We start from the raw sequence: 16,061 nt of genomic DNA, 5'->3' as shown, positions 1-16,061 counted from the left end.
TTTTAATCAAACATCACCTTATTCTTGCTAGCCCGCTACATACGAGAGCTCTTCTAGGCCCAGATGTAGAAAAGGCCTTTGATCGCATCAAGCACAGGGCCATATTGGATATCCTCTAGGAGATGAGATTGGGTAAACGATTGCACAACATAGTCAAAGCCTTTCTCGGGGGCCGTTCTGCTTGTCTAAGGTTAGGCGAACTCCAATCGACAACTCTGGAACTTGGGAATCGTGGGACACCACAACGGTCTGTCCTATCACCCATGTTATTTAATTTGGCAATGTCAAAAGTGGCTCGAGGTCTCGCGCAGATTGAGGGTATCCACTTTGCTATATATGCAGAGGATGTAACAATCTGGAGTGCCGAAGGTAATATTCGACAAACAGAGACCAAACTACAGGAAAGTATTTATGTGGTGGAAACAACACTTGAGGGTATGGGACTGAACTGCTCTGCTAAAAAATCAGAACTATTGGTACTGCGGAGCATTAAGCGTGGACGCAAGCCGAACGGATATATCCCAGAGGAAGAACCTCGCACTGACATATACGCCAAGAATGGAGAACCAATCAGGCAGGCGGAGACTATTAGAGTGCTAGGACTTCTCCTGCAAGCGAATCGATCTAATTTCTGGATGATACAACACATCTATAACAAGTCAGAAGAAGTCGTTAGGCTTCTGCGTAGAGTTACCAACAAGCATAAGGGGCTAGGAGAAGACAGTGCCATAAGATTGATACATGCATTCGCCTTTTGCCACTTCTCGTACGTGGCTGGCATGCTGCAATGGACACAGGCTGATAAGAACAAGCTAAACGCTTTAATCAGACGACTTATAAAGACTGCACTAGGACTTCCCATCGGCACGGCCAATGATAGCTTATTGCGCCTAGGGCTGCATAACATACTAGAAGAGATAGCTGAGGCTCAACAGGTGGCCCACTAGGAGAGACTAATGGGGACACAACCTAGAAGGGCGCTACTTGAAGAAATTGGCGTAGAAATTAACAACCACACCAACGAAGGAGAATTATTAACACAATTGCAAGCAGGACTGCGAGAAACAATAAAGAGGACCCCGTTCCCTAGGAACATGCACCCGACACATAACCTCGAGAGATGGAAGGCAAGGGCGAAGGCACTCCTTCAAGACATAGATCAACATAAGCAGCAGGCGGTGTTCGTTGACGCTGCCTGGATTAAAAATAAGGATGCGCATACCTCCGTTGTTGTAGATACTCAAGGTAACATACGGGATGCCATCACCGTATATACCAAGGGTCCAACAGTAGCAGAACAAGTAGCAATCACCTTAGCCATCCGGGCTAATCGGTGGACACATATTTGCAGCGACTCTAGAACAGCCATACGCTACTTTACCAATGGATATGTGACACGGATAGCAACAAAATTACTAAAGAAGGTCAACAGTGAGAGGATTGAAATCCGCTGGTTTCCTGCACATCTGGGGGTGGTGGACGGAGCTCGGAGAAACCTCAATGAGGTGGCAAATGAAGCAGCACGAGGACTTTCTAGCCGTGCTCTTCACGACCGAGCAACTTACACTTCAGCCGGGGAACACAGGGATCGATTATTAACATATAACGAAATCACGAAGCATTATTATTTAAGCAGAAGGGAATACCCATTGCCACATGGTAAGCTTTGCAGAGCCCAAGTGGTCACATTACGTTTGCTACAGAGAAGAACATACCCAAGTCCAGATTTTATTAACAGGATCTATCCGGAGAGGGAAACTCAAACCAACTGTAATAAGTGCAATGGCATCATTACTCTTGACTACATGCTTTGGCAGTGCCCCGCGGTCTTCACAGACTGTGACAAGGAACATGAATGGTGGCGGCAAATGCTACACAGCGAATCACTCTCTGACCAATTTCGGGCAGTCCAGAAGGCCCGCGATGTGGCTGAAGGGCTCGGCCTAACAGTCCCAACGTGGGAGCGGCCCGCGCCAACCTAGGGTTGACCTTCAGGACCCAATAAAGTTCTTCATACCATACCATACCATTTGTGTTGGCGTGGTGGACGGAAAACACGTTCAAATTCTGATGCCGCCAAATTCCGACAGCTTGTATTACAACTACAAGGTAATGATTGTGTAGAAGCTCTTAAATTATGGATATGTTCTCTGGTGCAAGATACATGACACAAAACGTAGATGAAACAAACGAACCACTCATGTAGCCCTGTCTTCAAATAATTTTTATGTCCGTCCGTCATGGCCAACTTCGCTTTCTTTGTAGGGTTCCTACTCTATTGTTTTGATGGCAGTGGTGGATAGTGACCTGAAGTACGTGGCCGTAGATGTCGCCGCCTGCGGGAGACAGCGTGGCAGGGGAACGTTCAGCAACTCAAGGTTTGGCCGGTCTCTCGAGAACGGCCTACTCTGTCTCCCTCCATCGCAGCGTCCACCCAAGACGACAATCATAGCACCCCATGTGTTTGTGGGAGATGAAGCTTTCCAGCTTCGGCCCGATTTTCCTAGGCCTTATCCATTAAATCGGCTTGAAGATGACAACAGAATCTTCAGTTATCGTCTGAGCCGCGCAAGGTGATCGCGACAGCATGAATTTCTTATTAATTGTAATAGTGGCTGATGTCTACCGCCTTTTATCGAATGTAATGTTAGCTCCTATTCAACATCGTTATTTTTTGCCTTTATTTCTTATTGCTTTGCCGCTAAGCGAGCCACACTCGTTACTTGCATTACTCACCAATTGTTTCTTTATAAACCTGTTCCACGCAGGATGCGTGTGGAGAACGCTTTCGGTGTTATGGCTTCGATTTTCAGAATATTTAGGAGAGCCATTAACCTGTGGCCAGAAAACGTAGACTATGTTGTGATGGCCTCGTGCGTCCTCCACCATTTTTTATGTCAATACTTGTTCTAGACGCCTTCCAATTATGCCGAGAAAGCTAGAAGATGAACATGGAAACGTAACGGACGGCCAGTGGCGCTAAGCCGTCGAAACAGAAGGGAGCGCCATGCTCGAACTACAGCCTCCTATGGGCCATAATTACAGCATGTGAGAAGCTGAGACGAGACATGTTTTTCGCTCGTATTTTGTAAGCCCTCAAGGATCCGTGTCTTGGCACAGCGCGGCCACCGGACTGCGTCCCTAGGGCACGACTTTTACCCCATTATTAACTACAATGTATGTGAACTAAGCACTCAATAAAAGAAAATATGGACGCAAGAATGTTCCTTTATCTTTCTTTGTTTTCATTATGTGGTTAGTAATCGTTCATGTGCAGTGAATAAGGATGACGCCCCTCACTATCAGTAAAGCAAAGGTGGAGAAGCTCCACCTTTAAATCTGCACGCATATCCTGCGGTGTATTTTCTAGGTGCGGTTTGAAGGACATTACGAATAAACTATTTGAATCCATCGGCTCGTGCGCGGCTATCACATTGCGCACTGCGTTTAGCTCTGCATCTACCGCTTCTACATCTTTCCTTTTCTGCCGCTTTGACCTCGACCTTGGTGTCGATGAAGCATTAAGGCTTTCTCTTGCGCTGTCAGTTCGTGATGAATAGGAGGGCTCCGGAGCCTCGTCTTGTGCATTGCTGCTGGGGGTGTCCAGCTCTTCTGGAGCGTCCCGGCAAGCTTCACGAAAGGCTCCGAATGGCAGCGTTTCAAGCAAAGTGGGGTCCGCGGTTATTCCACAGTCCATGTTGCTGATGCTCCTGAAAGCAGCGTACGATTCAGTGACGGTGACTTCGTTATAGGTTCTATTTCAAACTCGCGCAGAACAATTACTGTTACCGCCACCTACCGCCTGATTTCCATCGCGTCCATCAGGAAATTCATTTGTTATAGATGTGGCCAATGCGATGCCTTCGACGGCGCTCCCGATCCACTTTTTTTCAAGTTTTTATCTTCTTTCTGTTTCATATTGGAGGAAACAGCCAGATACAAGGAAGTGCTCCTCTATCGATTAAGAATAGGTCATACCTTCGGTACCCACTCTTACCTACTAAGGGGAAGTGATCATATCGAAGGCGTGGTGACAGCCTTGCACTGCTCCAGGTCGTCATACAATGTAGGGAAATAGAAACTTAGCGGAAAAAGTACTTTTATTCTGAGTATCTTCAGCACATTCTACTCCATCCAGCATTCCTCCTTAGTAACGAACCGATTTTTAACCTGAAATCAGTTTTTAGCTTTTTAGATTCAGGAAACATATTAGAAATAATTTGGCAGGGTCATGTGCAGCGCAGCCTTCCCTTCGAGGCTGTATCCGTAGCGCAAAATTTTTACAGCACGTGGCTCTCAGCACTTAACTTCAAGAGCCCTATGGAGGACGTCGTGCTTGTTTGAATTTTATTGTCACTTCCTCGTGGCGAAACTTTTATGTTCATAGCTTGTATCACGAGTCACTGACATTAGCTTGATCCTGATATATTTTATGCACTTCACAGCGACCCGTTTCAGACCCTTTCACAGCCGCATTACAACTACAATTTGTAACTCGTTTTATAATTTCATACAGAAAACAAAGACAATGTATTAGCATATGTCAGGGCGTTTTTTGGCCATAACTGGCCCTTGCGCCATTAAAGACCACCCTTCATCATGATCTAGAGCAGGTATTCAAAACGTATGCAAAAAGCTGGTCTTGAAATAAATTGCGAAAGACACAAATATCCCTTTGTCAGGGCTATTCATATATGATTTCTAAGCGCTTTGAAGAAGTTATCGAAAACTGGTCTAGAAGTCGTCTTAAAAGGTTTACGATAGTCTGAAGCTTGTCTTCACAGGGTCCAGATAAGTCGAAGCGTCGGTGTCTAGTGCGACAGCGCTCCTCGCGCAGTGCCAAGCATTCTTGTCTATAGAGGCCGACACACCCTCTACCAAGTCGCATTGAAATGAACATGTCCCCGAAAATGAATCCGGAATACCGCCTATGGTAAGCAGCAACAATGTTTAAAACCAAAATGGGAATTACATCCCCTTAAAAAAAAAGGGCGCGTCTTGCCAAGCGGCCACGCCAGGACTGTTGAGCCAAGAGTGCATGATTTGAGAACATTATGACAAAGTAACACTTTATTGAAAATGTAATACTTATGCAAGGTTTGAACAAAATTCATGTTGAAAGCAAAGTAAATCCAATTGAAAGTACATCAACGATCGCTCCAGCTCGCAAAAACAATTTTTAATGAACTAAAGACTGCTCAACAATCACTAAAACATACACAAACAAAATTCATAAGTACACATAGTGATGAACAGCAAAAAACACGGAATGTGCTGCAGTTTTTCATTTAGCTTACGAAAGAACACATGTTATCAGATGAACAGACTAGATTGATTTAGAAATTGATATCACAACAACTACAAGAAGCATACTGAAAATGCGCATATCGAATCGCGTGGTAGCTGCCTTCAAGCAATGTTAACAATAATCTAGAAGCTTGAAAAGAACACAAAAAGCCATAATGACGCATACCATTAAAACAATCCTGTGATAAAAACAAAACAATGCGAACATGTCAAAACTGAAAATCGTGCTTCAGGGTAAATCAAAATGCAATGGTGTGAGAATTAAAAGCACCATAAAACCATAAGGCAACAATCAAGTGAAAATAGTATTGAATAATCAAACGGCGAAATCAGTGCAAAACGTGAGCACTGCTGTAATGCAGTGTATGATGAGACTGAGTAATGCTACATAAATAAGATAACCTTAGATAATATAAGATAAGATAACCGCACACGAGAAATGGACGCCCAAGCCTCATAATAGAAACTTATATAAACCAGGAAATGTACTGGAATGCACTAGAAGGTGCATTTTAGTAACCAAGGAAGCAATGATCGTAATAGGAACCGGTTTATCCAAACCGCCCACTACAAGGGGACATATGCACCACTCTTACAAAAACAGGTCGCAATGAATAATTTTCAAAACAGTGAATACAATAGTACACCGCCATGTTACACTTTGCACACATCTCCAGTCTCATAAATTAAACAAGACACCCTGAAGGACAAAAAAGCTTCACACATGTTGCCCCGAGCAAATGATTTACCACTTCAGCCGCACTTTCATATCCAAAAATATTTCGCTAGTCCAGGCAGAGTTCCATTGATGAACAGCTCGGGTGCACACCACTTGAGATTCTGCAGTACTGCTGGCAATGGAACTGTCATGCATGCTGGTAGTTGAAATGTTTTCAATGTAGACACACTTGCCGCGCTAGATACGTATGCCCAGATATTTACACGGTGCTATATTTTGTCTAAGTGGACCTGTATGCTGCACTACGCACGTAGTGGAAACGTTTTGAATGCAGATGCAGTGGTTTCGCGAGAAAGATTGCCCAGATACCGCCGCTGACATATATATATATATATATATATATATATATATATATATATATATATATATATATATATATATATATATATATATATATATATATATATATATATATATATATATATATATATATATATATATATATATAATGTATATATATATAAAAATATACATATATGTATATATATTGTTACGGTGAAGGGAAGGAAGACGTTGGATTGGATGAGAGGAAGACGAAGTCTGGCAGTTGCCTGAACGCCATTAACCTCAGTTGTAAATACACATTATTTCCCACTCGTGGGCCTGCTTTCTTCCTGCAACATTTTGGTGGAAGGTGCGGGGTACAATCACGGAACTTCGCAGCGGACGTCATCTACCTGCCGCCACAATGGCAAATCAACCGACACAAGCGTCAACGCCTCAGCAGCCCGTGCCAACGGTCATCCTCACTCATCCGCGGGACCCAGGGACATTTTGTGGCACGGACAACGCCGACGTCGAGGACTGGCTTACGATGTACGAGCGAGTGTGCGACAACAACAGGTGGGATCCAACAATGATGCTAGCAAGCGTGATAGCTTATCTAAGAGGAACTGCGAAGCAATGGTACGACACACACGAAGCTGACCTAACGAGCTGGGATGTCTGCAAAGAAAAAATGCGGGACCTGTTTGACAGACCTGTCGGTCGTCAGCTGGCAGCAAAAAAAGAACTTGCGTGCCGCGCTCAGACGTCCACAGAATCCTATGTCATGTACATACAGGATGTGCTGGCCCTCTGTCGCAAGGCTGATGACAACATGACCGAGGCAGACAAGATTGGTCACATACTGAAAGGTATTGCAGACGATGCATTCAATCTACTGATGTGTAAGGATTGTGCCACTGTCGATGCAATTATAAAGGAGTGCCGGCGCTTCGAACAAGCGAAGTGCCGCCGCGTCGCTCAAACTTTCGACCGATTGCCCAACACCGCCGCGACATCTTCTTGCGAAGACCCGCCGCGGTTCCTTCAGCCCGCAGGACCGGAAGATATCACGCATCGTTCGCCGTGAGCTTGAGGCCATGGCTCCGGCTCCAGTTCGTCCCGACTGTCGGGAAAGCGTGCCCGCTATCTCCCTTATACAAGCGGTCGTTCGGGAGGAAATAGCAAGTTTGGGCATTCCATCTCTCTGCTCGGTCCGTCATACAAACACCTACCAGATTTCTCCGGCCGCTCGCTCCCAGACGCGAAGCTTTCCGCCACCCCGTCGCAACCCAGCTGACTGGCGCACAGCGGATTAATTGTTTCGGTATTAGACACATCGCCCGTCATTGCCGCAACTACTAGTTGTCGCCTCCTCGGTGGTCGTCTCCGAGTCACTACCGCCAAGTACCAGACAATCTCACTTTCTCGCCCTATATGCCGACTAGGAACATCAACGCCGACAGTGCTCCACCAAGATCTAGCCGCTCCCCGTCTCCGCTCGTTCCGTTCCGTTCGCCTCTCGTTCACCGCTATTCGTCGCCTTCTGCAACCGGTCGCTTCGCTTCGGGAAACTAGGCGGTGCAGCTCCCGGAGGTGAAGCTGCAACTACGACCAGGCCCACAAATCCTCTGTTGACTCTGCCTACATGTGGAAACCTACTGGACATTGAAGTTGATGGCGTTCCTGTTAGACCTCTCGTTGATACAGGAGCGCAGCTTTCAGTTATGAGCGCTGCTCTCCGCCGAAGGCTCAAGAAGGTTCTGACACCCACCGTACTGGGCACTGTGCGAGTCGCCGATGGGAGTACTTCACCTGTCCTTGGAATGTACACAGCACGTGTGACCATTGGGGCCATTATACCGTTGTTCTATTTATCGTCTTTGAACACTGTCCGCACGACCTAATTCTCGGCCTCGACTTCCTTTCGAGACACTCTGCCCAAATTGACTGCTCCGCAGGAGTTGTACAGTTGGATCTGCCGCTTCCTGCCGACACAACAACTTGTGCTTCACACCGCTTATGTTCTGCTGAGTTTGCAAGACTGTCTCCACAAGCGGCTACAAATGTCCTCCTGACGCCCTGTCCTCCCGTACCTGATGGCGAGTACGTCGTGTCGCCGCTTACTGACGTGGTTTTGTCGCGCAATATTGCCCTTCCGAGCACCTTAGTCCGGATCCGGGAAAACTGCACTCGCATGCCCATCCTCAATTTGGATTTTCGTCGCATGTGCTGCCACACGGTATCGCCTGCTGCCACACGGTATCGCCATAGCGCATATCACTCCTTTGGAAGAATTTGAGGTTTCTTCTTTGACCTCTGAATCCTTCCTCAGTACCAACGGACCATTGTCACCCACTCCTCCGCACTCGACGCCTACGGACGATGTTTCTAAGATGATCGCCCCCGACCTTCCTTCCGAGCAAACAGCAGCTCTTCGTCACCTCCTGTCATCTTATCGGGACATCTTTGATTTGGACGACCGCCCACTTGCCCAGACATCTGTTGTCACGCATCGCATCAACACCGGTGACGCCAGCCCCATTCATAGGCGGCCATATCGTGTCTCCGCAACAGAAAGGGCCATCATACAAGAAGAGGTAGACAGGATGATGGACAAGGACATCACTGAACCTTCAAGTAGCCCGTGGGCATCACAAGTTGTCTTAGTAAAGAAGAAAGACAACTCGCGGCGCTTCTGCGTTGACTACCGTCACCTCAACAGTATAACAAAGAAGGATGTTTATCCCCTGCCTCGCATTGATGACGCTCTTGACTGCCTTCACGGATACCAATACTTTTCATCAATTGACCTTCGCTCCGCTTATTGGCAGATTAGCGTCGATGAGATGGACCGCGAGAAAACTGCCTTCGTCACACCGGACGGTCTGTACCAATTTAAAGTCATGCCCTTTGGATTATGCAATGCGCCAGCTACATTCGAGCGGATGATGGACTCTCTCTTGCGCGGCTTGAAGTGGTCTACATGTCTCTGTTATTTCGACGATGTGATTTTGTTTTCGCTGAACTTTGAGAGCCATCTGCGGCGCCTCACAACCATACTCTCCATGTTTCGCAGGGCGGGCCTTCAGCTAAACTCCTCCAAGTGCCATTTCGGTCGCCGTGAAATTAACATGCTCGGCCATCTCGTAAACGCCGCCGGAATCCAACCTGATCCACAAAAAGTTCACGCCGTGCGAAATTTTCTTGTACCTTGTTCCACAAACGATGTCCGTAGTTTTCTGGGCTTATGCTCTTATTTCCAGCGATTTGTGAAAAATTTTGCCGACATAGCTCACCCTCTAACTGACCTTACGAAAGACGTCTCTTTCTCTTGGTGACCACTGCGGGAGAAAGCGTTCTCTGCCTTGATTGACCGGCTTACTACTTCCCCAATTCTGTCGCACTATGACCCTTCTGCGCCCACTGAAGTACGAACTGACGCGAGTGGTCATGGCATCGGCGCTGTCCTGGCTCAGCGTAAACAGGGTCAAGACCGTGTCATCGCTTACGCTAGCCGCCTTCTTTCCACGCCCGAGCGAAATTACTTCATTACTGAGAGAGAATGTCTCGCGCTCGTATGGGCGGTCGCGAAATTTCGACCGTACGTTTTCAGTCGGAGCTTCTGCGTCGTAACCGATCATCACGCCCTCTGCTGGCTCTCCTCTTTGAAGGACCCAACTGGACGACTTGCACGTTGGGCTTTGCGTCTACAAGAATATACATTTTCTATTATGTATAAGTCAGAGCGCCTGCATAAAGACGCTGACTGCCTGTCCCGCAATCCCGTGGATCAACCGGACGATACCGATGCAGATTCGGACATCAGTGTTATATCCCTCTGCGGCTTCCTCCATATTGGCGCCGAGCAGCGCAAAGATCCTGTTCTTCGAACACTTATGGAACGCCTAAGCTCCTCGCCCAATGACCCGTCCCTCCGGATGTTCACCTTGCGCGATGGAACATTATACCGTCGTAGCGTTCGTCCTGACGGCCCGGAGCTCCTCCTAGTCGTTCCCAGGCACCTTCGACTAGCCGTGCTCCGGCAACTTCACGACGCTCCTACTGCTGGACATCTGGGCATCACTCGTACATACGACCGCCTGCGGCGACGCTTCTTCTGGCCCGGCATTTATCGCTCTGTGCGCCGTTATGTCGCTTCTTGCGACCTGTGTCAGCGCCGGAAGACGCCTGCTACGCCTCCCGCTGGTTTGCTGCAACCAATTGATATCCCTACAGAGCCCTTCTTCCGGGTTGGCCTAGATCTCCTTGGCATTTTTCCAATTTACATCAAAGGAAACAAATGGATTGCTGTAGCAACCAATTATGCCACGAGGTATGCCATCCCACAAGCGCTACCAACCAGCTGCGCTACAGATGTCGCCGACTTCTTACTATACGACGTCATCCTGCACCACGGCGCCCCTCACCAGTTGCTGACGGATCGCGGCCGCTACTTTCTATCGAAGGTCGTCGACGATCTGCTCCGCTCCTGTTCTACAGATCACCTGATTGCTACCGCGTACCACCCTCAAACGAACGGCCTCACCGAGCGACTCAACCGCACGCTAACTGAAATGCTGGCGATGTACGTTTCCGACGATCACTGCGACTGAGACGTCGCTTTACCATACATCACTTTCGCATACAACTCGTCCCGTCACGACACTGCGGGATTTTCACCATTTTACCTGTTGTATGGCCGCGACCCCACCTTGCCCTTTGACACGTAGCTACCTTCCGCAGTACAATCACCCAGCACTGGTTAGGCTCGCGATGCTATTGACTTAGCCGCCCAGGCCCGAGAAGTCACCCGTCATCGCCTAGCAGTCTCGCAAGCTTCTCAAAAGCGACGCTACGACCTTCGGCACCGAGACTCCCATTTTTCACCTAGTTCCCTTGTCCTTCTCTGGACGCCTTCACGTCGCGTCGGCTTGTCGGAAAAACTACTTCGCCGTTATTCTGGTCCGTACCAGATCTTACGCCAACTGTCCGACGTGACATACGAGATCGCCCCAATCGGTCAGCCTTCAGTGCCCCCCAACGTCACCAGCGATGTTGTTCACGTCACCAGGCTGAAGCCCTATGTCCCCCCATTAAGTGATGCTTTATAACTTGCACCGGGACGGAGCTACTCCGCCGGGAGGGTGATGTTACGGTGAAGGGAAGGAAGAAGTTGGATTGGATGAGAGAAAGACGAAGTCTGGCAGTTGCCTGAACGCCATTAACCTCAGTTGTAAATATACATTATTTTACACTCTTGGGCCTGCTTTCCTCCTGCAACAATATATATATATATATATATATATATATATATATATATATATATATATGTGTGTATATATTTACACTTGCTCTTCACTTGGTAGCACTGAAGTGTTCCCTCTAACTGTACTTTCTATATAAATGGGCAGGTCTACACATTATTTCTCATTTCTTTCAGCTTCTAAAGAAACATATAACAGCACAATTAGGCTACAACCGGAAAAACATAGTAAATTTTATTATAACTTACAAAAGAGCTATGTACACAAAATATGCAACTACAGCACTGTATCCAGACCATAAAAATAACCATGAGCAAGGCTAAATATAAAAAAAATTATTGCTGAAATTGTTTTTAACAGGCTGTTCAATGAAACGAGCATATAATATGTAGGTTCTTCCTTTAGTGTACCAAGCATTGCAACTGAAATTAGCAACAGCTCATGTAATGACGAAGTAAATTCCGTTCACTCTCCCTTCCTGTTCTAGCAATACGATTGCTTGCATTCCTTAAACGATTTGGAGGACGTCCTTTAAAGCAAACGAGGGAAAATGCCCCACTGTATGTTCACATGTTCTCCCGCCCTTGCTCCACAGGCCACTCTTTTGATACAAGTGGAGTGAATGAGAATGACCAGTTGGCAAATTGCAAGAGAGCAAGAATAATTGATGCTAATATATCCTTAAAGTATTGGCCCGTTTTAGTCTGACTACCATTCAAGACACCATGCTAAGTCACCATGCATTGGTCTAATACACCTGTAGCTATTGGCACACAGCGGCCTTGTAATCACATTTTCTACTTGGACATCCAGGCAAAGACCAATCTATGCAATTAATGATGCACGAATCAACTGCGCAGTGCTACGACTAAAATGGCTGTGTAAACAACCCATATCACACGGAATCTAAGAAACAAATGTTATTTGATTTTAGCAATCAACTTAGTGAACTGACATGCCTAAATAGTGGTTCCTCAGTCTGACATACGCGAGGAAAATTTGCTGTAGAAGAACCAAGAACCGCGGCCTGCCATGTTCCGCGAAATGCACGAACAGTGCACAAATCGAAAAAAGACAACCGCGCGCGCGAGAGAGAGTAAAACATCTTTATTAATAATATTTGAATGGCGAGAGCAGTGTGGAAGGAACCCTCAGTCCAGGGTCCCTAAGATGATTCCGGCGACGTTTCGAGCCCGTTGTGCACTTCTCAGACTCCGTGCGTACACATGGCACACGCAAGAACTCGGCCGGCGGCCGACTAAGTGCTGCGAAGGTCGCGCAGCGTAGTCCGACGCAGTCACAAACTGCAAATAATCCTGACTGCTTGGAGTAACAGGATATCTTACGCCAAGGGTACTCACGACTCACATATACAGTATCCACTAGCGAGTTGCGCAGCACGTATGCGGTATCCATTCGCGAAACAGGCAAGACTATAACAAGAACAAAACTACGGGCAGCGCAATATAGTGCTACCATTCCCAGGCGCCAAAGAAAATTGAATGTGGCCGTCCCATATCGGATACAAAATTCTTCCTAAGACCATGACATACCACTCGCGCTGGACGAAATGCGACAAAACACAATCGAGAACCTGAAGCGCAAGCGATAACAGCATTGTGTGGCGCACGCAATATTCCATGAGTGCGTTGTAACACAACGCACGGGAATACGACGGGCACATGACCTCATCTCTCGCGTTACTGTGCTCGTAATGAATCCCCAACAAAGAACCTGTTTGTCAGTTCTCGTGTCTGATATTCAAGGTGGGGAATACCCCTGTGTGAATTTTGCGCCAGCTGGTGGCTTCCTCTCCACTGAGTTGTGAGTAAGAGGAGGGTATTCTTTTTCTGGTTGTACGCTTATGAGCGAGAATCTCTCGGGCATTGGTTGAGGTCATTACGGTGGCTCCCGGGACCGGTTAAGTGGGCGGCCAAGGCCAGTGGCCTGGGTCTAAAGGGGCTCCGAGCGATTCCATGACAATTCTTTGAAGCAATAAAAGTTTTTCCCTCTTGTCTACATCATTATTGCTAAACGGCATAGTTAAACACCACGATAACGGATGTCTAGAGGTTATAGGCAAATTGCGCACCGACAGCAATTTCCTCCTTTCTTCGCATCCTGCAAAACTTGCTAGTTTCACGCAATTCGAGCGATCCCGATACCAGACACACAAATGCACCGTTTAGTCCCTCTAACCTTCGTCCTAATACTGTTCTGAACTACTTAACTACAACGTCACTGAAAAGGCACCTCACATGGCGACATGACAAAGAGCTTGAAGAGCAAATTTGCCTTTCACTTGGCTCTCCCTAATGAAAAACTCAGTTTCTCTCCGAATTGAACCATGCAACCAAATTGGGGCACACACAGCTCCAAGTAAGGCAACAAAACACTACAATACCTTCATGACAAAGGACAGCGCAACTGAAAACAGGCAGCGCCACACGACAGCTCAAAGTGAGCGCAATTACGGAAATATGCAGAGCCGGGTTTCATGCGGCAGCCTTGGGTACGGAGTGTGCTCGGAGACACCAACGATGCAATGGGCTCACGAGAATTCTTATTTGTGGAGCTATTCGTTGCCTCACTGTTTACCTTGGAGCGTGGCAGTTTGATGAACAGCGGCAGCAGGGAGATCGGTGCTGTCGGCGTGGCTCAGGGTACGCCCTACAGTGCAGCCATCCCGCTGACGCTTCGCCTGGCAGGGGTCACTGGCTTTACGTTGACTGTCCCCTTTCTTGCACCAGCTGGTCTCAACATAACATGTCCAGCCAAGTCGACATCGCATGCCCCGAGTGTGACTCTGGCACACCATACAAATCCCTGCCACTCGTTCACGTTCACCAGTGGGCACGGAGACACCAGCGAGGCAATGGGCTCACGAAAATTCTTATTTGTGCAGCTATTCGCTGCCTCACTGTTGACCTTGGAGCTTGGCGCCTGATGAGCAGCGGTAGCAGGGCGATCGGTGCTGTTGGCTTGGCTCCGGGTACGCCCTGACCTGGCCACGGAATCTGGCCGCGGAATTGTGTGCACGCTAAGGGAGACAAACGCAACATTCGCGCGCGACACCGTCAGCGGAAGTGCACCGCGCCGGAAATAAGAGAGGGGAAAGAAAAGGTGGGGCCCGTAACGTAGCGTGAGGCGATCCTCGAGCTCTGGTACGGGAGAACGCAGAAAGAAATTTCGCTTGCGGTAGTGTTCCTGTATATGCTCCCACAGGGAGTAGAGTTCCGCATAACGTTTCCGTCGCCGCTCGCACCGCTATTCGCCGAGCGCTACCACGGGGTGCAAAATGACGTCAAACGTTCAACTGCGCCGCTGCAAAGCCAACTTTACGGGCGCGACGCCGACTCGTTTCCATCGGTGTCGTCGACACTGCAATCAGCGGACCGTCGAGCGTGCGTTGCATTCATCGGCTCCGGGCATCGGCTCCGGAATTCATACGGTATTCGACAGTATTAGGTCAAGGACCTTGGTGAACTGATACGAAACACATCATATTTATACTTGTATACCAGTATGACGAGATACAGCGTACCAAAACGCACAAACCGCACAAAAAGTGGCAGAGCTTTTTACGCGGTGCTGTGCGAACACGCAGACTTGCGCCGGCGATTGGTTGGCTACTACGTGTGGGCAGAGACCGGCCTGCTCCGGAAGGGACCGGGATATGGGAGGTACATTCGCCTTGTTTACAGAGGTGAGTTCTGCTTGTTTGCACTAAAGCAACATTTATCTCAAGTAACAGCCGTGTGAACGCTGAGATGCGTATGGGTGGCACGAAAGGTTGTTCACTTGTACGATTTTTCGCGTATACGTGCGACTCGACACAGGCACGGGACCAAGAATGAACGACACGTCTGTGTCGCGTTGCACATATACGCCAAGAATGGTAACCTACCAGTTCGCCCAATTCGCTGTGTTGCTTGTACGATTGTTCTGACTCTGCGGGTCTAGAACAGTCTGTTCGAAACAGAGTAAATATTAGCCAATTCAATTTGCCCGTTGCACCCTGGTTTGCCTCTGATCTGTTGCTTTATATTATTTTTGTCTGCGTTCTACTTTTCATGTAATGTTAATGTGCTAGTGTTCATTTTTTGTAGTAAGCGAAGCCTCACGCGCTCCTGCTTATGAGACAGCTGCGATAGCCTCAGCATTTACGGCATGCAATATCTTTCCTGTTAGATCGGCCTTAGTCGACATGAGGAATTGAAAATTCTGCCTGTATGCTTAATGAGCGCTGTTATTGTAAATTCGCCTGAGTGGCATAAAGAGGTCAAGAATAATGTGTTTTCATATTACAGTCTGCAATGTGTGAATAGTTACTTTTGCCATCTAGACGTGATTGGTGTAATAAAAATGACCTCTTGTTACTGTTAATAGCCTGTTACCTTTCCAGTGGCTTTGAATTCTGCCCCCCAAGGCTTCAAGAACCAGCCCTTTGCCCCTGCTACCGCCAGCCATTGATGACCCATTCG

At 47.7% G+C, this 16,061-nt stretch overlaps 1 protein-coding gene and 1 pseudogene across 5 annotated transcripts in view; both read left to right on the top strand.

Annotated features, from left to right (window-relative positions):
* Positions 1-16,061, top strand: part of LOC142580010 (lysozyme C-1-like) — a 137,937-nt gene that overhangs the window by 20,482 nt on the left and 101,394 nt on the right. For 3 of the 5 annotated variants that reach the window (XM_075690729.1, XM_075690730.1, XM_075690727.1), the window contains exon 2: positions 15,185-15,283. The exons of the other annotated variants lie outside the window; for them this stretch is intronic. In XM_075690729.1, coding sequence (XP_075546844.1) covers positions 15,185-15,283 — 99 coding nt within the window. The remainder of the gene's footprint in view (positions 1-15,184; positions 15,284-16,061) is intronic. 5 annotated transcript variants of the gene reach the window in all.
* On the top strand, positions 2,272-3,145 carry LOC142578100 (uncharacterized; annotated as a pseudogene).

Source organism: Dermacentor variabilis, chromosome 4, assembly GCF_050947875.1.
Source record: "Dermacentor variabilis isolate Ectoservices chromosome 4, ASM5094787v1, whole genome shotgun sequence".
Taxonomy (NCBI): Eukaryota; Metazoa; Arthropoda; class Arachnida; order Ixodida; family Ixodidae; genus Dermacentor; species Dermacentor variabilis.
The sequence above is the reverse complement of the archived record's forward strand: the minus strand, read 5'-3'. Positions and strand labels throughout refer to the sequence as shown.